At 37.3% G+C, this 23,140-nt stretch overlaps 1 protein-coding gene across 1 annotated transcript; it reads left to right on the forward strand.

Annotated features, from left to right (window-relative positions):
- Positions 1–2,873: 2,873 nt before the first annotated feature.
- LOC139961271 (synaptophysin-like) lies at positions 2,874–20,628 on the forward strand. The gene is made up of 6 exons (XM_071960368.1): positions 2,874–3,313; positions 7,197–7,262; positions 11,145–11,278; positions 12,714–12,894; positions 14,308–14,508; positions 16,073–20,628. The coding sequence occupies exons 1-6, from the start codon at positions 3,254–3,256 to the stop codon at positions 16,193–16,195; spliced, it is 765 nt and encodes a 254-aa protein (XP_071816469.1). The 5' UTR covers positions 2,874–3,253; the 3' UTR covers positions 16,196–20,628.
- Positions 20,629–23,140: the final 2,512 nt, after the last annotated feature.

Below are 23,140 nucleotides of genomic sequence, written 5' to 3' on the forward strand. Positions count from 1 at the left end.
TTTCAGAAAATGACGTCAAATGACCCTCACATTTATAAAATATTATCTCATGAATGTACCACCATGGAGCTATCACCAGTGGTACCACGCACGAAATTCAGGCGTGTAGCGAGGAATTTGACACGGGAGGGGCGAAGCCTGTAGGCAAACTATGTAAGCGTACCGCCACCATATTTGGCGCGAAGCTCTCAAGAAAATTTTGGCCGAAAATGCCTCCCAGATCGCTGGAAATGGCACTTCCCAGGCATTGTAAGTTGCATCTAAGTATTTTCTATTTTAGAATTACTAGCGTTACCATAACAAAATACAAAAATATGCTCAACGACGGAGGGGGCGGTCTACCCTTTCGCCCCCCTCCCCCCCTTGGCTACGCGCCTGGCGAAATTTCAGCCAAATCGAATGAAAAATGACGACATGGCAGTCAATCAAACACGGTGGCAAAATGTGATATAATTTCGGCAGAATCGCACGATCGCTATAGCTTAAATAAAACAAAAGCTCTCAGCAAAGCTAAACAAAAATTGTAGACTTCGATGGGTCTGTGTATAACTCTGCAATGATCTAAAGATGTGCCCAAGGGCGGCGGAAGCACTTTAAATCTGGGGGGGGGGGCACCGACATCAAAGGGCACTTTGCAGAAATTCGATTGGACTGATGCAGCCTTATATTTAGTACCCTTTTTAACTCTTATTGTATGATCTTATTTGCGTATACACATCACTCCACCAACGCCCCCCCCCCCCCCGTCAAGGTAATTATGCATACTAGCACTGCAATATCCAATGTGCAAATTGGGAAACAAGGAACAAGTTTTCCTTTGAGGCAAAATGAGGTGAAAACATGCTAGTTGCTAATGTAGGAATCTTCCGAATTAGAGTATATTTCTTGTTAATATCTTAACAATTTTTTTCCATTCGAAATAGCTTTGAGTTTGACCCACAGAAATTCATTAAAAGTCAGGGCGCAGCCAGGATTGGCAAAGTTGTATGCACGACTATCTGAGCGGAGCGCCACCATAAGTTGGCGCGGAGCGTACAAGAAAATTTTTGGTTTTACAAACCCCTAAGATGGCCGGAAACGGCCCTTCCCGAGTGACGGCCTCTTGACAACTTGAGACACCTCAGTTTTTATGTAGAAAAAGGGCACATTTTTAACCTGAGGAAAAGTGGGGGGCACGTGCCCCCTGTGCCCCCCCCCCCCCCGGTTCCGCCGCCCTTGGATGTGCCGTGGTATAAAAACATAACAAACGGACAATAATCGCAAGTAGAACTTTTAATCGTTCATTTTCCGCACTATGTAACTTTTCCGATCTCTCAAAAGGGTATAGGTAGGCCCTATTTATTAGTATTGCGGACGGCGGATTTGGTATCATTTCACAGTTGTACGCAAGATCAATTTCGTGCGATGTTCCTCCAAAATAGCTAACTAGCCCTAGATTATTACTTGCATTGAGTTATGGACAATTGATAGTTACTTGGCAGCTCTGTCTGCTCATGTGATAATGACATCGATGTATATGGATACTGATTGATCGCATGAAAGATCTTGACAAGGGAAGAAAAGATCTTCTGCAGAACAAATGAAAAATTACGTCACTGTTCGGTCTTTGAGGAAGTGAGCCCTCACCCCGTGCGTAGGAAAATAATAGATCAATGTATATTTTGCCTTAGAAAAAAAAGAAATAATACGGATAAAAAGACGAAAAGAGTATCGAAAAAAGACAAAGAATGAAATAAATGTTTCAATTTGGCAAAACTTGTTTCCAATTTTATTTATACAATTCCCATGAAACCATGCAGGGGTGTATCACTCGTTAGACTAACTGTTCGAGGAAGATCTGAGATTTCTGCGGTTTACACGAAGTTTGCATTGCAACCACGTTGAAACTGTGTATTGGAGTTAGGGCATGTAAAATGTTTACCCCAATCAGTGTTCCCCGTAGATAAACTAGCAGCCACTAGTTTGAACACCGCCATATGATTCTGATCTTCTGGGCGTCCTCCCCATCCACCCAGTCATCGTTAGGGCCCGGTCAATTTTATGAAATTAAGAAAACATCGGCCGAAAAATGATATATTTTATTTTTCCATAGTACCGTCCTACTGGAAGGTTACCACTGCCATAAAGAGATAATATGAAATGAATACTTGTGACAAGTGGGACATTCTCCATAGTCATTACTGTAGGTTTTTGTCCAGTCTTAAGCCTATAGTCACAACACTATATGGTACAACTTTTGCATATTGAAAAAAGGGTCATTGTTGTATATACAGGCAAGTACAGTTTATTCCAATACTTCCGAGTGCCAATAACCAAAGCCCAATTACCGTGCAGATTTACGTTATTCGAGACCAGTGCATTTAGGAATCCGAGTACCGAATAGGAGTAATATTTCACTCCCAGAGAACTTTTCGAGTACCAGTTTGATTTACTGACTATAAAAAAAAAACTATTCTCATTTCTGCTCTCTTATGATCATTGTTAGCAAATTATATGTGCAGTCGAAATCACCGATCTTGTATGATTGTTTGCCAATTAAATTCAGAATGTCAGAAATTATCTGATCATTGGAATCGAGTTCTTGATATACAACAAACACACTTTGTTTATGTTCGGCTCCAAGAGACAAGTTTTCTTATGTGGAAACTGTATTTAAAATCCATCGGAAACCGTTATAAGAGTTATGCTGTGTTTTGGTTAGATTGTTTTTCCAAATTATGTTGAATAACCTCGATCTTCGATATTTTCTACATCGTAAAATGTAAAACTGTCGAAAGCCACTGTCTTACGGTTTTCACACAGTGATTCTCTCCCACCCTATTGATCTCTGATGGCAATCAGCGAGAGGCGTACCTGACCCGTAGAGAACTTGTCTGTACCGTACCACGGTCAAGTATGATACACAGAAGGGATAGGCTAGTACAGATACTATGATAAGTATACTACAGTGACTGAGCCTAACCTGACTTGTAATTTCCAGTGCAGAATTAAGAATTTATGACTGTTTTATTCTAGGCCAACGTCATCAAATTAACTCACACCTACACCGAAGGCATATCATTTTAATTAAAATATGTGTGTGTGAGCTGTTATTTTCATAGCCACTAATTCCACTGCGGCTGTGAGTTGCACATTCTTTCTCCTAGACCACCTATTCGCAGCCTAGCCTAACGTTACTTTACTGTTCATTTTGCCTTTAGTGTGAGTTTAGCTTTGGTAAAGTCAGACAAGACGCGAACATTGACAGTTCAAAATGAGTTCCGAACCACAGCAAACAAGCCCAGGTCAAACAAGTCAGCAACGAGGATTTCTGGTAAGAACAATAAATAATTATGTGTTGCCAAAGTTAGTCCAAGCCTAGTCGTAAATGTAGGGTGGCCTACTCCATATAAAGGCCCCATTGACCTACACACTAGTTGTCAAAGTAAGGTGGCTCTTACTCATTGTTGAATTTCTCAGTAGCTAAACTCAACCCCTCACAGGATAGCTGACACTTAGGTCATTCAATTTGCAGTATAATGCCCACATAGAGTTTTAGCTATGAGTCGACTGACTCACTGAGACTGAGCCAATTGTTTTCAACACTTCTAAACAATCCAGTTACTCACCAGAAAACAAGTTTTGTGTGCTGCTCATGGGTTAAAGGCATTGAAGACTCGCCCCAAACAGCTTGAGGCCATCTGAAAATGTTAACTTTCTGTTGCTTGCAAGTTACGTTTTTTTCTTGTCGCTACAAAATGCAGACATTAATGAAATGTGATACCTAGTTATCTTTTATCTAGACCTGAGATGTCCATCGCTGCTATGTTCACTGTGTTGTGGGTATTGATAGTAGCTGCATGTATTGACTGCACACTAGTGTCTAATTACCGATGGTAGCAAGCTTTTTGTGTATTTTCTGGGATGGATGGTTGAAGCTAACACCTCATTTGAAACTAGGTCAGATTACTGGCATGAGAAGTTTCTTTTGCGCGCGAGTCTTCAATGCCTTTAAGGCCTTATGTGGTCAAAAATTGCTTCAATTTCACCAAGTTTTGCACCACATGTACTTAAAAAACCAGATTCTGTATGCTAACATACCATTTGTTGGCTCATTAAGTATTGCACTGAGGCTTATTTACCCGATCGTCAGTGCAATAGGCAATATATACTGGTGCTTATTTACTGGACTGTTGGTTAATTAAATAAGGGTTGCTTATTTACCTAGTGGTAGGTTAAATATTTACATGAGATCTAACAAAAATGGCACACCCTTCCTGCTTTTCACCCCTCAAAACCTCAAAAAAAGTAATTTGTCAAACCTTGTATACATGTAAACTCTATGAAAATTCTACAAGTGTAAAGCTAATTATATATAGACTAAACATGCATCAGACTGCACCATTTCACATCTAAGTTTGTTTTCCGTTTGGGAGTACCCCATGACCCCTACACCAGTGTTTGCTTAATGAACTCAGGGTCATATCCCCACCTAAGCGGAGCAGATTGTTTCCAGAAAATCTGGGAGGTATAGTAATATTGATGTTTATCGCCTTATATTGAGATTCGCCCTGTACGTTTAGAAACAAGTGTGCAATTTTGAGGTTCTCTCAGTCTTTAGGTGGTTTTATTTGTTTCAAGAATAATAATGGTCAACTGCCAAACTTTATTCAGCAAGTATTTTGTACAATAATATTATTTCTATAAGAAACTTGCTCAAATCTGGTCTCAGTGAAATTTCTTGTAACTGTGTCCAAACTGTATTTTTTTGCCAACAAAGTCTGTAATCCATGGCATGACTGACTCCTTATAAAAAAACATTGATTTAATTTATAAAACGTTGTGTGTTTCAGCATTTTAAATATCGCTATATTTTGTGGTTGAGTATATTATCAATGATATCACAATGTGGTATTAATAAAGTGACTTTCAATCCAAGATTCTATTTCTTTCAGGGTGACCTACCATTTCGAGTTGAAGTCTTGCTAGAACCAAAAGGTTTCATCCGTCTTCTAGCATTTTAAATATCGCTATATTTTGTGGTTGAGTTTATTATCAATGATATCACAATGTGGTTTTAATAAAGTGACTTTCAATCCAAGATTCTTTCTTTCAGGGTGACCTACCATTTCGAGTTGAAGTCTTGCTAGAACCAAAAGGTTTCATCCGTCTTCTAGCATTTTAAATATCGCTATATTTTGTGGTTGAGTATATTATCAATGATATCACAATGTGGTATTAATAAAGTGACTTTCAATCCAAGATTCTTTCTTTCAGGGTGACCTACAATTTCGAGTTGAAGTCTTGCTAGAACCAAAAGGTTTCATCCGTCTTCTAGCATTTTAAATATCGCTATATTTTGTGGTTGAGTTTATTATCAATGATATCACAATGTGGTATTAATAAAGTGACTTTCAATCCAAGATTCTATTTCTTTCAGGGTGACCTACCATTTCGAGTTGAAGTCTTGCTGGAACCAAAAGGTTTCATCTGTCTTCTAGCATTTTAAATATCGCTATATTTTGTGGTTGAGTATATTATCAATGATATCACAATGTGGTATTAATAAAGTGACTTTCAATCCAAGATTCTTTCTTTCAGGGTGACCTACCATTTCAAGTTGAAGTCTTGCTAGAACCAAAAGGTTTCATCTGTCTTCTAGCATTTTAAATATCGCTATATTTTGTGGTTGAGTATATTATCAATGATATTACAATGTGGTTTTAATAAAGTGACTTTCAATCCAAGATTCTTTCTTTCAGGGTGACCTACCATTTCGAGTTGAAGTCTTGCTAGAACCAAAAGGTTTCATCCGTCTTCTAGCATTTTAAATATCGCTATATTTTGTGGTTGAGTATATTATCAATGATATCACAATGTGGTATTAATAAAGTGACTTTCAATCCAAGATTCTTTCTTTCAGGGTGACCTACCATTTCAAGTTGAAGTCTTGCTAGAACCAAAAGGTTTCATCTGTCTTCTAGCATTTTAAATATCGCTATATTTTGTGGTTGAGTTTATTATCAATGATATCACAATGTGGTTTTAATAAAGTGACTTTCAATCCAAGATTCTATTTCTTTCAGGGTGACCTACCATTTCGAGTTGAAGTCTTGCTAGAACCAAAAGGTTTCATCCGTCTTCTAGCATTTTAAATATCGCTATATTTTGTGGTTGAGTATATTATCAATGATATCACAATGTGGTATTAATAAAGTGACTTTCAATCCAAGATTCTTTCTTTCAGGGTGACCTACCATTTCGAGTTGAAGTCTTGCTAGAACCAAAAGGTTTCATCCGTCTTCTAGCATTTTAAATATCGCTATATTTTGTGGTTGAGTATATTATCAATGATATCACAATGTGGTATTAATAAAGTGACTTTCAATCCAAGATTCTTTCTTTCAGGGTGACCTACCATTTCGAGTTGAAGTCTTGCTAGAACCAAAAGGTTTCATCCGTCTTCTAGCATTTTAAATATCGCTATATTTTGTGGTTGAGTTTATTATCAATGATATCACAATGTGGTATTAATAAAGTGACTTTCAATCCAAGATTCTTTCTTTCAGGGTGACCTACCATTTCGAGTTGAAGTCTTGCTAGAACCAAAAGGTTTCATCCGTCTTCTAGCATTTTAAATATCGCTATATTTTGTGGTTGAGTATATTATCAATGATATCACAATGTGGTATTAATAAAGTGACTTTCAATCCAAGATTCTTTCTTTCAGGGTGACCTACCATTTCGAGTTGAAGTCTTGCTAGAACCAAAAGGTTTCATCCGTCTTCTAGCATTTTAAATATCGCTATATTTTGTGGTTGAGTTTATTATCAATGATATCACAATGTGGTATTAATAAAGTGACTTTCAATCCAAGATTCTTTCTTTCAGGGTGACCTACCATTTCGAGTTGAAGTCTTGCTGGAACCAAAAGGTTTCATCCGTCTTCTAGCATTTTAAATATCGCTATATTTTGTGGTTGAGTATATTATCAATGATATCACAATGTGGTATTAATAAAGTGACTTTCAATCCAAGATTTTCTTTCTTTCAGGGTGACCTACCATTTCGAGTTGAAGTCTTGCTAGAACCAAAAGGTTTCATCCGTCTTCTAGCATTTTAAATATCGCTATATTTTGTGGTTGAGTATATTATCAATGATATCACAATGTGGTATTAATAAAGTGACTTTCAATCCAAGATTTTCTTTCTTTCAGGGTGACCTACCATTTCGAGTTGAAGTCTTGCTAGAACCAAAAGGTTTCATCCGTCTTCTAGAATTTGTAAGTGGTTTTGTGTTTCCGCTTTATGAATTAGTTTCAATATATTCCACTTACAAATTTTTTTTTTCCAATTTGATGATCAATGATGATAGACGAAATTTACCCAGTACAACATATTGTGTTTAGATAGCTATATTTTGCAACAGTTTTCCCAATGTCTCCAGTCTAACATTGTTCAAGATATTGATTAGTTCAAATTTTTTATGATAGCCTAGAATTCTGGTGAATGGGATAAATGGGTAGCAATTGTACAAATTGTCAGACCGTAGCAACAATTAGCTTGACAATAGAGGTGCAACCACACATTTTGTTATTGAGGGTTGGTGGGGGGGGGGGTGGGGGTGAGTCATGAAGATGTTATGTCATCCTGGGCAAGGTTGTAAGAACTGGGTAAATGGAGGGTGCGTTGACCCTAAATGGTGCTATACTGTATATTGCAACTGCTATGGATGTTCTTTACATACTTGTTATATGTTTATGTAAAGTTCAGTATGAAGTTTTTGAAGTACAGTAGTCAGACTCAGTGGGGTAAGGGGACGGGAACGAGTCCCCCGTAGTATTTTTTTGGGGAGGGAGCCAGAATTAGACTATGTTGCACGCCTGCTTGAAATTGACTTGGTAAGTTTCATGTCAAGTGACGAAGCAAAGGTGCAAAAAATTGAAAATTTCCAATGTATTGTTGTTTTCATGTGATTCATTTGAAAAAAAGTGTTGTCATGGTGACAAAGTTTTGAAAAATAAAAACTACTGTACCGAATGGTTGTTTATTCACTGAGTACTGTTTATTTGATGATAACTCATACTTTTTGTGTAACACAAACTCATAGTTTATTGTGTTGTTAACTGTGTGCCGTTGCTGTATACTAAACATTTTCTGAGTTTCATATTTCATATCCTTCAGGTAAACTAATCTTGTGTGTGTCATTTATATGCATAATGGACCAAGATATCTTTCTTACAGTCACATGTTCAGTAATACCTGCAACTATTTGAAGCACGGGATACTTCAGATATTATTTTACTTGCATACCGATAACATCCAGTTTGGTTTCCATCCAGTATTAACAGTGAAGTTGTATTGCTGGTATCACTGACAAGATGATCAATATTCAAGCTTAGTTGGGTCATTAATTAGTGCCATCACTGTTACTTCACAACATACATCTTCTTGTCACTTGGCTATTCCAATGAACATTTGGTTGCAGAAAAATATAATGGCTAAATTCTGTTGGATGCAAATTGTACTCTGACTTAATTTATTTAACAAATAAAACTACACAAATTTCACTATTGCACAAACATGAACCAGCAAACACACATGAAGAAAGCATTTAACTTATAATATATAAACACCAAAATACCTCTTTAGCCCTAAAACATCGAGAACATCAAGAAACCACTGGTCCCTATTACAACAGCATTATATTACGTGGCATTACTTTCCAACCATTTCGCAAGCAATCTCAGATATATGTGTAAAGTTATGTATCCTGGCTAGACGCAACCAACCCCAGTAGTCCTTTTTCGGTGCGCGCCCAATATATGTATATATATCAATGGACATTGAAAAGGACTTATTAAGTAACACAAATCACGAGGGTTCAACAAGCCAATCATGCAAGGACCTTGTTCAAACTTTCGAATAATTATGCAGCTGAATCTGAACAATTTGAGGTATGGTCAAACAAAGTTACACCAAATGTTATGTAACAGACAGCAATACGGAAACACGCAAAATACATTTCACTACACTGTTGTCCTCTTGGTAGAAATAAGCACGAATGCAGTGAAGAAGAAGTTAGTGCTCAAATTTTGTGCAGCAGTTTTAAAGGCTCAGAATATTGGTCTCCTATCAGAACTATGGTTCCTGCATAAACAACTGCTATACAGCTTAGACCTTGGATAGCAATTTGCAGTTTGTGATGAGTTACCAGAAAAAATTATTCACTGGAATGTACTGTAGCTGTTGTGTGGAGCTGCTGATAGTTATAGACATGGAATAAACTTTGCTACACAAGTCACAACACAACTTTATTTCCACAATTTATCCAGTATCAAATATAAGAATTCTTTGCAAAAGTAACAAATTGCTATACAAGCGCAAGGCATATATCCCAGTTTCTTGTACAAATGAACCATAACATTTGATAAGAGACAAAGTTTCATAGCCTTCAGAACTGCTACTCTAAATTATGCCCTCAGAGATTGAAATACTTAAGAAATTTTGTACCTCATGTTCCATGTGAACGTTCAATTCCTCCAAACTTAACAATCATACTTAAACCAGACAAAAATGTCTGAAGTTGATCGCAGGAATCAGAAGGTGTCGTAAGCAGACATGAGATCAAAGTTTAAAAGTGTGACTGCTGTTGCTTTCAAGTATGACAAGCTCACTTTGACAACCTCAATGAAATACCATACATAATTTATACCATTGATTTCCCTTTTAAATAACTTCACGCAATAATTTATTGAGGGACAGGAAAGATGTACTATAGTTAAATGGTTCACAAATTCTGAAAGTTTTGGCAAAAGCAGACTGTGGACATGTGAACGCGCGGTTAGCAATATAGTCAAAACTCGAACAATCTTATCGGTACTCAAGGTTAACTTAATGGAGGAAATCACAACCTTTTTTTTTACAGCTTCTTAATATTGGATGCAACATAATTAAATGAGGACTTACACAGCTGATGGTTCATTATAAAAGATATAACGTTGAGATGGTACAGCTTGCATCTGAAATGTTTTAATTTTGTTTATTCTCTCCATCATATGTATGTCAATGCATTGATAGCACTTGTAATGCAACATCATACTTGTCTCAGACCTGTCAACTCTCCCGGTTTTACCGGGAGACTCCCGGTTTTTACCCGAATCTCCCGGCCTCCCGGTTTCATATTCTATTCTCCCGGTTTTCTAATGTTTCATCACTTGCGAAATTTCTGAAAATAGCCAAGTTTGTCCTATGCCTATCGCGTAATAAGTGTAATCTAAAAATAGATTGATTGTTTACAAACACGTTACGACTGACACAGTGCTGTGCTTGACTCTCAACCAATAGCAGGCTGCTTTGTCAGTTCTCAGACTTCGCCCAATGTCGTTATTGTACGTTGGCCTTGGTCGAGTCCTGAATAAAGTACAGTAGTACGGCGTGCACTGTGCATATGCCATGGTGCACAAGTTTAATAAACACAAGTTGTCACCTGTTTGTATATGCGGCGTACCTAATGTAATGTGCAGTTCGCATGTAGGCTACTGTACTTATGTACGACAAAAAACAGTTAAGTTCTATGCCGGCACACACTTTACCTGCCTCCTCTTCGATGCTAGGTGAACATCACGTCTTAATCTACCATTTAAGAAACGGCTGTTTCAAACATCTCACTAATTCTTTCGGCGACTTTAATCCCTATTCATTGAGCACAATAGCATAACCTGCGTATAAACTCGTACAGGGATTATACGAGGTGTCTTCGCAGCAATTTGTTTGTCAACGATTTTATACGCGATTGTACTTGTCTATACGTCTTTATACGATCCTGTGCGCGTACACATGTCCAGTATACATGAGCGGTACTGTAGACTATTTATTTAGGAGTATTTGTATAATTTCAGTTGAAAATTACCAACCTCCCTATTTTCCCCTTATTCTCCCGGTTTTTTGGCCCTGAAAAATGTTATTCTCCCTATTTTGGGGTCAAACAGGTTGACAGGTCTGTCGTTTGTTCGACCTTCTTTCGTGGTTGGAATTTTGCACTGGTTTCAGTTAGTGCACACATGTTGAGGTGGCAATTTGTTGCTTTACTCAGTTTAAAATGTAGTTTAAAAGTATAGGAAATAAACAATATTTGCATTAATTCTGTTTTGCCTATCCCACAGGTGCTGGCAATATGCATGTTTGCAACAACAGCTGGGTATAATAGTATGTTTTCCTTTGATATGACCTGCTCATCTGCGGAAGTTGCACCAACCCGAGCTGATAGGGTTACATATAACTTTGGTTATCCATTCAGGTATGATTTCTGTGATCTAGGCGCTATGCCCATTGCAACAAATGGCTAATATGACTGTCAGACAATAGATTTTGCAAGAAAAATTTTGTGTTGCAAATCATCAAATATTTGTCTTGCTTAATATAAATCTTAAACTCATAAATGTCACAGTATAATATTGAGGGCTGGGTAATATACACATTTAAACAGTGACATTGCATATAACAATATAAAGCAAACTCTATGCTGAATTGAACCTCTTTTATATCCACTAGATGCTGGGCCATTAGTTTTCAGAGGAGATGTTGTGTTAAGAGTATTTACTATCATGTATGATTTGCTGTAGATCTGCTGTTCAGACAAGTCATACAAGTGAGCCCTTGCTTGAATAGTAAACAATCATTAAACCTGTACGTGCTTGCATAACACTCTTCCATTCAACATTGATCCACCACCAGTGCTCAAATGTGGATTGACTGTGAGCAGCTTTATGACCAACCAGGAGGAAGACATTAACCTGATCCCCCTTCCCCCCTTTTGGGTTCTCAAGTGTGAACATGGCCTTTTTTCAGCCTATTTGGTCAGGCTAGATGAAATTTATTGAACTAATGGTTTTAATTTGTTATAAACAAAGCCTGTAAACTCATTCGAGCATCTCCAACCTTGTCAGGACAAAGGATACATTTAATGTAAAGCCTGGGTGACAAACATCTGTGCTCGTATAAGCCTAGTCGGATTAGATGAGCTTATACACATACTGAACATTTTGTATTAATGTAACATGACAAACTCGGTGTTCATCAGTGACTCACTTCCAAGACAAATGGGTTAGTGGTAAATATGTTGTGTAAATTTTAACTGACACACTCTGTTCGTCAGAGCATCTGGTTTTAGTCAGGAAGCTCGAGTTATTGTGAGTATCCTGCGCAAACCTCAAGGCTGACAAAGCTTTGACTGATGTGAATCCTTATTCGTAAAAGTGGTAAAAAGTTGAGCCAGTAGTTTGTGTTGTGCGAAAGTTATGTTTCAACTTCAACTTATGTTTGTGTTGTGTGAAACTTAGGCTTACAAATTCTTATATTTAAACTGTACCTACTTAGAATAGTCAGAACAAGTGAGTTAGTGCTGAATTTGTTTGTGTAAACCTAGTTGACCAGTTCTTGCTAGTCTCAACTCTTGATTTATCCCAAATAATCAGAAGAGGTCAGATAGTAGACCGTGACATGACTTGCAAGAGTATGAACTCTTACCCAGAATTGTCGCGAGAGGTGAATTATTAGGTGGACCTAAAGTTGGCAATCTTCTGCTAGGCTGACCTCTGTACTTTATATCCCAACAATCAGAAGAAGTGAGCTAATAGTTCAAAATTGTATTTTTGCACGTCAAAGATGATCTTAAAAATTGTTAATGTAGTAAGTTACGTGTTTACAATTTTCATCTTTCATTCTATGTCTAGTTTCTCCGATAAAATTCTAACCACCTGCTTCGATCCTGTGGCCATCGAAGAAAGTCCTTCTGGTGCTGCTAAATTCTTTGTGGTTGTCGGTGTTTTTGCTATGTTGTACACCATTGCAGCGGTTGTATGGTATGTTGTCCTGGAGGCCAAATACATACAATTTGAAATTGTGTCTCTAGTGGTGAGTTTTATGTCCCATTAATGGACCATGTTTTGGCAGGTATTTTTGAGTCGGTGGGGCGCCACCGATGTAAGAAGGTGAAGTTTGAAGGTGTTTTAGGCATGATTGTGGCACAAACGAATGGTGTGTAGCATGCCATGGGTGGAGGGGGAGGGGGGATATGGCTACTGACCTGACTGTGCTACTTGAAGAAGGGGGGGATAACCGTAATTCATTTTCACTCATGTATGAGATTGTTAGAATTGATAAACCCAAACTACGTTGTTCATTATAGCACTCTAAACCTTTACCTGTTCAAATTGCTACGCAATTATCTTACTCATTTATACAGAACTACACTAAAACAGTGACATTCTCTCTAGTTTATTAACATTTTGCAAGCTTCTGTAGGAGAGCTGCAGGTCTGCTTCTTCAGGGCATGTTCCTCCAAAGGATCACTGCAGGGCTCTCCCCAGTAGTACAGGCTCTCTGGGAATGTTAGACATGCATCAACTATGTAAGAGCATAGAATATTGTAACCTGAAAATAATCTATGTGTTTGTATGCTTTAGAGAAGTGGGCTGCTTTATATAATAGCAAATCATTCATTCTTTCTCTTGGTCCTTCACACAGATTATTCTTCATTTACATAGTACTGCAACCCCTTAAAGTCTTACATACACAACAACAATATACAAACAATAAACACACACTAACTGCTCAAGTCCACAGAACTAGCACCATCAAGCATTGGGTTTCCCTCTGGATATTGGCGCATTATGAATGTGAATTTACTATTATTATTATGATTATTATAAAGTACACAATACTCATGATTAATTAGAAAATTGCATCACTAAATGGCTTCCTTGAACCACTAATTAAAATGGAACTTTTTTGACTGCAGTATGTATCGGTATATACATACAAACTGTAAAATGTGTTTTAGCTCTGTTAAGGGTCAATGCATGCCACATTACAGTCAATCAATCTACACGTCAGAGGCCAATAAAACCATATCAGTAACTGTACAAAGCATCCCTCTCTCTTTCTTTCCTACTTACAGTACAACAACATTTAATTGTAGAGAAAATGACTGGCTGTTGAATGAGAGAGCTGCTATTGCTAAAGAGACCTAGTGGGTTATACAATCCATTTGCTGCTTTGTGTGTGCAAGTTATGAATTATTTCAATCCAAGACATAAAATTTGGTGTCCCACAAAATGAAGATCTTGTTCTTTCATCAGTTTCATCTGGTTGTTTGATTGGACTTTATATCCAACAGGCTAAGGTTCTTCTTCACCTGATCTTCCAGTTGATAAATGTAGAATTTTACCACAAATTCAGTAAGTTGTTAAAATGAAAAGGAATGCATTAATAGGGACTGTTTCTGATTTTTTTTTTTTTTTAAATCCTGTCTCCTTTCTCCTGTAGGATTTTGGTGCCACTGTGGTTTTCACCCTGCTCTTCTTCATCGCATCGTGTGCGTGGGCGGCAGGCGTATCCACCGTCAAGTTTTGGACTACATTGGATAACCTGACAACTGAGAACGGCATCCTGTCAGGCTGTACTGCTGATAATGTAACTTGCAAGTCAGAGGAGACACCTGGATATGGAGGGCTCAACATCTCAATCGTAAGGCTACCTTTAAATACCATACCATTCACAAGATTCTCTCACATGTAGAACTGAAAGATTGATTAGTTTTGCTTGTTTTCTTGCCTATCATGTTCAAATCGACTACAAAGAGGATGTTTAGAATCATGCCCATAGTAGATTAGCCATACTCGTAACCGGAAATCTAGTATGTTTAATCAAACTCTGTTCAAAATTTGATTGCATTGCATCTGGCCCAACCAGCCCACCCATTCCCCTACAGAGGCTGTCATGAGGAAGATTTAATTTTGCATCATCTATTTAAATTTTTCTACCCCCTACCGAAGGAGCTTCCTTTACTGTGTCAGAAAATTGTAAGATTTGTTAATTTAGTCTTTCCTACCATCACAACAGAAAGTGTAATGTGTTTTGATTCTGTACAAAGATATCCCTGATATCTTTGTGTGGAGCAGGGCTGCTTATTTTGCTGATGTCAGGGATGCATTGGAATGGTGAGTGACAGGTTAGGCCCTCCCTTATGTTGGAAGTGGATTGTAGCGTAGGGCTTGTGGTGTCGTTATGGTAGTAGATGTTCTTCAAAAGGCTTTGCTTTCCTGTTATAATCTTCTTGTTGATTTATTCCTTAAAACGTGATACATTAGGAATATTGACTTATCTGCCAATGTTCGTCCACTTTTTAAAACAAACGTTTGGTACAAATATTCCTTTCCTTACTGTGTGACGATTTGAATATTGTGAAGAAGCGCAAAACATTGACAGCTCCATTGCAATGATGACATTGTTCACTCTGCAAAGATGCATTCCAAAAATGCTATCAAAATTTTTGCTGTGCAAAATGGTACCAAGATTTGGTTTTGAGTTGACTTATGTGCAGAAACTATCCACCAATTAACCTCAGCTGCTATAATATCCCTCTACACCTCGAGAAATATCCATTCAGTTTTACAACTTAAACAGTAACGACTAGCCTAGGCAGGCTAGGATTAAACCACTTGTGAAATATAAAACTGAATTGAGGATGAATTCATTAATGGCATCCAGTGAATAAAAGAGTGAAATTTCTTTGTATTTTTTCTTCTGGTACCAGCGTTTAAAATGATCTGGTAGCCAGTGTGCCAAGGATGTGTAGTTTGTAGCAATATGTATTTTGAGGACAAAATGCAAATAGATTCTTTAATGGATGTCTTCATACAGAGTTAAAGTCTTGATACGTTTATTGGAGGTATGGTTGCACATGAGGAGGGGGCTCTGTGGGGAGAAAGGTGGTATCCTCCTCATTGGAAATGTGCCATTCCTTAGACCTGTTATTGTTATCTAGCCTATTTTCCAGTTCTGTGCCATAATTTCACACACAGGCGCCCTTTGGTATTGTAAAAAGGACAGGGGCACTTATTGACCCCCTGTCCTGTTCATCTTACATTACCCTTCCCCCACCAATCCTGGGTTAAAATCCTCGGAAAGGAAATGCTTATATTTGTCACCAATTAGAATCGGCATTTTGAAAACATTTAGCAGTTACTGAATGGGTGGTCAGTTTTTCCACAAGTATCGGTTTAAACAAAACGTGTTGCTTCTTCTGCAGCTGTTTGGATTTCTCAATGCCGTGGTTTGGGGAGGCAACGTGTGGTTCGTCTGGAAGGAGACACCGTGGTTCCGTGCCAGAAGTGAAGCTCAGACTGGTGGTGATCTGACGAACAAGGCCTAATCAATCATTAGGTACATGTGTAGGGGAGGCTGATTGTTGACTGGTGAAGGGAAGCCAATGCCTTTAGATGAGGTGAAAGTTTTCACAGAATGAGCAAAAAATCAAAAAATTGCATTTTCCTGCCTCAAATTTCATGATAATTTTTGCAAGTAGAGAAGGTGAAGCAAGCAAGGCTACAGGTTGTTGTTCTATATGAAGATGATGGTTTGTTCATTTGTTCGATGATTGCAAGTTATATTTCTTGTTTACAACATGAAATAAGTCCTCTCTATGATTTAAATTTGTCTTGACTAATAAGCTGGTCCACAGAGCACCCCCCTCCCATTGAAACCTACACAACCCACAAAGAAAAACAATAAGCTGTTATTGTTTCTTCCCTTAATATGTAACTCAAATCAAAATTAAAGAGAATATCGGCTCAGTGCATTTGTCAGATTTTAAGTGACAACCTGTGATTTTGACCTTCCTAATATCAATAACTAACTAGCCCCACCCACCCACCCCCTTCTTTTTTTTCCCCTTCTGCTTGAAATTGAGCAAGATGTATTCTTCTTTGAGACATTCTCTTACCAAAGAGACTTAGATGACTCATATTCAAAACAGCCGACTCAGCACTACCTTCTAATTTATCTCGCTGTACATGTACATTGGTAGTAGTGAGTGTACTCAAATTGGTACTCACATTGTGTATTCACATTGGTACTCACACGCTGTACTCACATTGGTAGTAGCGAGTGACATTTTCCAAAGCAGTTCTGTCTACCTGTTGTCAAACAAGGACAGTAAAGTGGGCGGGGGTCTACTGGAAAGAATCGAATATGCAGGTTTCCTTGGTTGTATGTTCTTCTTATAGTGAACCAGATGCATCAGATCTTTCAAGGTGTATGTTGATTTTAACAGTAAACATCATGATTTAGTGTATACCCTTACCACACTTTCATAGTAGCGGTCTCATTACCTATTGTAGTTTGCATATTACAGGTGGGACTGAAGTTGTTTGTGTTACTAGCACTTACAGGGTAACTAACCTGTTCTGTCTTTTTTGAACAGAAAAGAACATTGTCCAATTTATTGATTTCCATTTATTTGATGAAAGTGGAATATATGGTTTATGGAGAAAGACAAGTTTACTTAATAAAGGATACCTTTAGGCACAGAAACAATTTTGATATGTTGTAAACAGTTACAAAAACCACTCCTATGAATCCAGGTTGTATTTCTATGAAACCTGCCAGTTTTGAGAAATCAACTTTCAAACATCTGAGGTTCATCAGTTGAAATGACTGGACCCACATTAGCTTAACACAGAGACCATTCGGGCCAGTTCATCAGGTGCAACACAAAACTGAATCGCAAAACATGAGATTTTTATAGCCTCAAATAACATGTTTACAATGCATTGCAAATGAATGTCATCAAAGGATATGAATATTAAAAGAACATGTATGGGTTGAGTTATTAGATTTCATAAAACAATGGATAAACGTGAACAATTAGACCTTCACAATAGGAGCCCAATGTCTGAAAGGAACATTCCTGAGATTTGAAAAAACAGAATAGCTGTTAGAACATTACTAGCTTCCAAATTTGTTTTACTTTCTACCTAGACTATGACAAATCCAGACTAAAAAGTTCTGGCTAAACTAATCCTTTGAGGTGGGCTACGAAGCATTGTCGTTTAACGAACAGTGTTGGGTGACTTGAGTCATTATTTAATTGTGTACATAGTCATTAATTAATCACCAAATGGCTCTGTCCTGTTCTTTTCTATTCAAAAGGCAGGACTGGATTAAACATTTCATGTGAATAAATGTGTTATTGATATTTTGAAAACTTGTTTACAAAGAATATTCACCAGATCAAATCAAGAAGTTTGTTTATTTGTGCAGCTGCTTGTAGTTATTACAGTTTCGGACATTGCTTTTATTTTGGAAATGAATGGAATTTTTTTGCTAATCTGAAATACATATTAATGTGATGAACTTAATACTCAGAAGATATAGAACATCATGTATGATTTGGTTTAGCATTGAATATAATAATAATAACTTTGTCATTGTTTTATTTTAAATTCTGCTGCCCTTGACAGGGATAAATAATGAAATCTGACCTTAGAAACTAAATTCACATTGCATCTTAAACCTCTCCCCTCGTCATGTTGCCAGTTCCCTCCCAAATTGTTTCTCCCCTTCTTGGAAAGATTGGGTTTTATTAATAGTTGATTATTTACTCTCCTGTGCACATGATCTTGTTGCTCTTACTAATGGGTGCTTTCAATGATTCTTTCTCTGTTGGTTTCTTTTTTTTCTCTTCTTTTTGCACATCGACCAATCAGGTGTTGTCGTCAGTTTTGCTCCTTTGCTTGAGCTAGCCAAAAGCATTTCATATCTTTTTCTGTTTTTGCTCCATTTATTACAAATATCTTGATTTTGCTTTATGATGCTTTATATACTTAAGTAAATATTTTTATGATAGTTTCTGATCACAGAATGAAGATTTTGTCTACCAATCTTAAAGCTCGCCGCCACTTTTATGGATTAATTTTTGATCCATCCTCGTCAACGATTAAGTCGTGGGTGAGGATATGATGTTATTCGTCCTAATGTTGGTTGTATACATGAAGGAAATTTCAAAGAAAAAATATAATGTTTCAAAGGTGTGCAGAAACGTACAAAAGTTTCCTTCTTCAAACAAGGAAAACTGATGAAAAAGATATTCCATAAATTTGATACTTATAAGGCAAATTGTACAAAATCAGACTGATCCTTTAGCAAAAATTATTTTGTTTCCGTTTTTTCCCCCATCTATTCTTAAAGCGATATATGAATTAGAATTTATATTTAGTTGTGATATTATTTTAGTACTGTTATATCTTATGATTCATTTATGTTGAGAACTAGCCATCTTTCTTTCCGTTAAAATCTCTTTTTCTGCTGTATTTGAATGTTAACAATTTTCTTGTTTGCCAATGTTAGCTGAATCCACAAGTTGTTTGTTATCTTTTGCATTGTTTTCGCTTCCGACAGGAGGGACTTTCATTTTTAAATTGGAAATGAATAATAAGTGAATGTCTAAAACTATGCTTATACGCTGATTTTATATTTCGCCAGAAAAGTATTGAACAGTAGAGCATAGTTTTGAAAGTAGCTAAGATGTAGGAATAGTACAGTTTAGAATATCTTTATTTCCACAGACTTTGGTTAATATTTCAATTAAACACAGACATTTTTGAAATTACAAAGAGAAATACGAAAGAGTTCAGTTTGTAATCAGACATTAAATTGGGAATCAGAAAAATTGAATTGTAAATAATATTCCCTTTGGCGTAGAAGAGTTAAACTGTGTCCTAAATGAAAGATGATCACAATCCAATGCCAGCACATATTTTGTTGCATATTTTGTTGCATAGCATTGTAGTGCAGGGTAGGTGTAAGGTCAGTCAGCAATGCCCAACCAGCCAGACTTGAACCACATCTCTAGGGAAAGTGAAATAATTGTATATTTGGCACTTAACATTGAGTTTGGATACACTTCGGGAGACTGTTTGAGATGGGATACTCCTGGATAGAAGAAGAAAATAAGTTACTTGGCTCTGGCAGAGCGTAAAGATGTCATCTCTTAATTAACAAGTTTAATTAGTTGTAGCAAGAAGCCACTGGTAAACAGGGAATATTTGAGTGTCGGAAGGATTTGTGCGGTAGTATGATTCACGTCCTGGGGAAGGGTTTAAGGGGTGGAGGTGCCCCCCTCCCCTTTGGAAAATGTTTGCAAATGAAGTTTGCTGAGCAATGGCAAACTGTGCTCTCTTCTTCCTATTCTGGAGCCAACTTCTGTGACAAATCTGCACCCATTTGTTGGTTATGGTCGAAATTTAGTCACCAAAATATTGCTGGGCTCGAAAATGATTTAAATACTGTTTGTGCTGTGTGGCTGTCAGAACTTCCGGGCCCAGCCACCCACCACCGCCTGGCATGGGCACATTTCTGGGTGAGGGGCCAAACTGAGGAATAAACCTTTAAGAGCTCAGTGCTGGTGCCTTGAAACAAGGGGCACATAGAGTGCCTTGGTCAAAATTAGCACTTTTTCCTGATCAAGAGGAAGTTTGAGCCATTGGCACCTCAATCAGATGGCATTGTTGGCACCTTATATTCAGCAGTACACCACTTTGATACATAACTTATGTGTTATGCTAAAACAATTGGAGAAAAGAAAATATCACATTTATTCAAACTCATATTTGTGTCTTGTTACTTTGTGAAGTATTAAATCTACAGAAATTTCCATCAAACTTAAATTATAACCATTAGATGTATCTTGTAATGGTGTGAATGTTTTCTACTTTTTTTTAAAGTATCCGATCATTTTAAACCTGTTATTTCAATGATTGTGTGCTTAAAACATGGATTAATAAAGTTTTTGGATACACTGAAGAATCAACTTTTGCATTGTCATCATTTTTTTTTTTGCCCCCGTAAATTGTTCATAGAACCAGACCTGGTTTAATTGGAATAACTCAGATACACCCAAACTTACTACACTCTTGTTGTACAAATGAAATAATTACTTTGCTTTTCTTTTCAAGGGAAAGCCAAACATTTCCTTTGCTAAAACCCTTCTCTTTTAATATACAAACTGAGTTCCTGCCAGAGCCATGTCGTTCCCTGATGAAAATGATGTATTACTTTGATACTATGTTTTGACATTACTATATATATTATTTATCCCATATTCCCCCTGGCCACATAATTCACCCCAGGACATAGGGTTGCACTGCTTCTTCATCACTCCTACCCCACTCATCTCCCTAAGGCCTGACTGTAAAGTATTGCAAACACGAGACATTTTCCCCTACGTTCATTTAGCATTTATAATGACTTATATGAAGCTCTACAGTTTGCAGGCTGTAAGAAGGACTACATTTTTCGTTGCAATGATAATAAGATTGGTTGTTTGCCTGCAGCTGCCACCCTTTAAGTGATCATTTCAGACAAAAATACTCCACTAAATTTAGCTTTTATATTAATTCTCCTTTTTGAAATTTATGAGGGGATATGGTGGATAACTCCTTCACAATCAAGGCCTCTAAGTTGATATATTCCCAATGGAATATATCAACTCATGGTCTGAACACAGGTTTGAGATGTCTGGGGTGGTGGGAGGGGGGGGGGTGAGGAATCAGACCAATATCCAGTGGTGTTTGGCATTTCTGTCTGGAGCAGCACCAACTCTGTAAATAACTACTCTGTAAATGATTGTGGGGTGGGCTCATGACTCAGAAACTTGCTGCTCTTTAGGAAAGAACTTCCCTTTCCTCTTTCCTTTCATTTTGAAGTTACATCCTGCATTTTGATATGTTATACAATTACAAACATGTCAAATTACTTACTAGCAGGACTGCAGTTAAGTGTCAAATCCCCTTTTCTTTTGAATCACAGCCATGGAAAAGTCACTCAGACATTCAGGTTATCACCTCAGTTCCATAACTTGAAAGCTTCTTCTATAAGGCTGTCACATTAAGTCCTCTTTTGTGTTTCATGCTTTGATCAGATTGTAAATTCTGACTTGCCTCTCAAAGGTATAAGTTATTGTCTGCACTGTCCAGTATATTGATTGCCACATTTATAAAGAGTACTTAACAGGTCCATATATCCCACTTCCAAAGGAAACTGCCCACCATTTCTGTCCCCAATGAATCTCACCTTTAATTGTCATCCATTGTATCGTAAATGAGCTCAAAGGTAAAATTTTTAATCCAAAATGTCAAAGTTTAACTACTTAATTTTGGTCAGCTGTCAAGTTGTTGGAAAAAGCTGAAAAGTTGTTGGAAGCTTTCAGTGGGACAGTTTCTGAGAAAAGTAAATTATTGCATAGAATAGGGTGATATTGAAAAAAGGGAAATTAAAAATTTTGGTGTGTGTTTAGTATGTGAAAAGAATTGGGCACTAGCGAGTACAGAAATTTGGACAGACTCAATTTGGGTTGAAATGGACAAGAAAATGCTGTTAAATATACCTCCATATATAGCAGCTGAGGCTTGCAAATGCATACAACTGGATTTTCTGTCTCCTTTCTTTTTGTGAGCACCCAAGTGGATTCACAAAAGTTTAGAAACTGTTCAGACTTTTCGAATTTCTCATAGTTGTAATGAATACCTTAAAAAACCGTCCATGGATAGTGTTCTGGTATTTTATCTAGCTACTCCAATTTGAGCATTAACTGACAAACTGTCAATTCTAATCTCATATTTCTATGAGCTAACTACTCTTAAGGTATGTTTTTTCTCACAAAGCAACACTTAAAGGCATTGAAGACTCGCTCCAAACTGCGTGCCGCCCTCTGCTAAAAGTTAACTTTCTGTTGCTTCAAAGTGAAGTTTTTTTTCTTGTCGCTACAAAATGCAGACAGTAATGAAATGTGATACCTTGCTATCTTTAGCTGGACCTGAGATGCATCCATCGCTGTATCATTTGTAAACTGTGTTGTGGGTATTGACCGTAGCTGCATGTATTGACTGTACACTAGTGTCGAATTACCGACGGTAGCAAGCTGTGTGTGTGTATTTTCTGGGATCCGAGTTGGTGGTGGTGTTTAACACTTCTGTTACACCTCATTCGAAACTAGGTCAGATTACCGGCATGAGACGTTTCTTTGTGCGCAAGTCTTCACACCCTTTAATAATTTCAAGAAAAAACAAATTGTGAAAAGGTGGCATGAAATTTGCTGCTGCCTAAAAGATAATTTGTGATAGATTTTTGTAAATATTTTTTAAATTTCTTCTTCAATGAATTCATGCACTGTAGGCACTATTTATATATATACCTCAAGACATGTGGGAATAATATTAACTTTATATAGTTCAGCCTCTTAGTTGATACAGATCCAGCAGTTGAATCATATACATATTCTTAGGGAGCACATGTAACGATTCGTGGTACTATTTAAATC

The sequence above is a fragment of the Apostichopus japonicus genome, chromosome 20 (genome assembly GCF_037975245.1).
Source record: "Apostichopus japonicus isolate 1M-3 chromosome 20, ASM3797524v1, whole genome shotgun sequence".
Lineage (NCBI taxonomy): Eukaryota > Metazoa > Echinodermata > Holothuroidea > Aspidochirotida > Stichopodidae > Apostichopus > Apostichopus japonicus.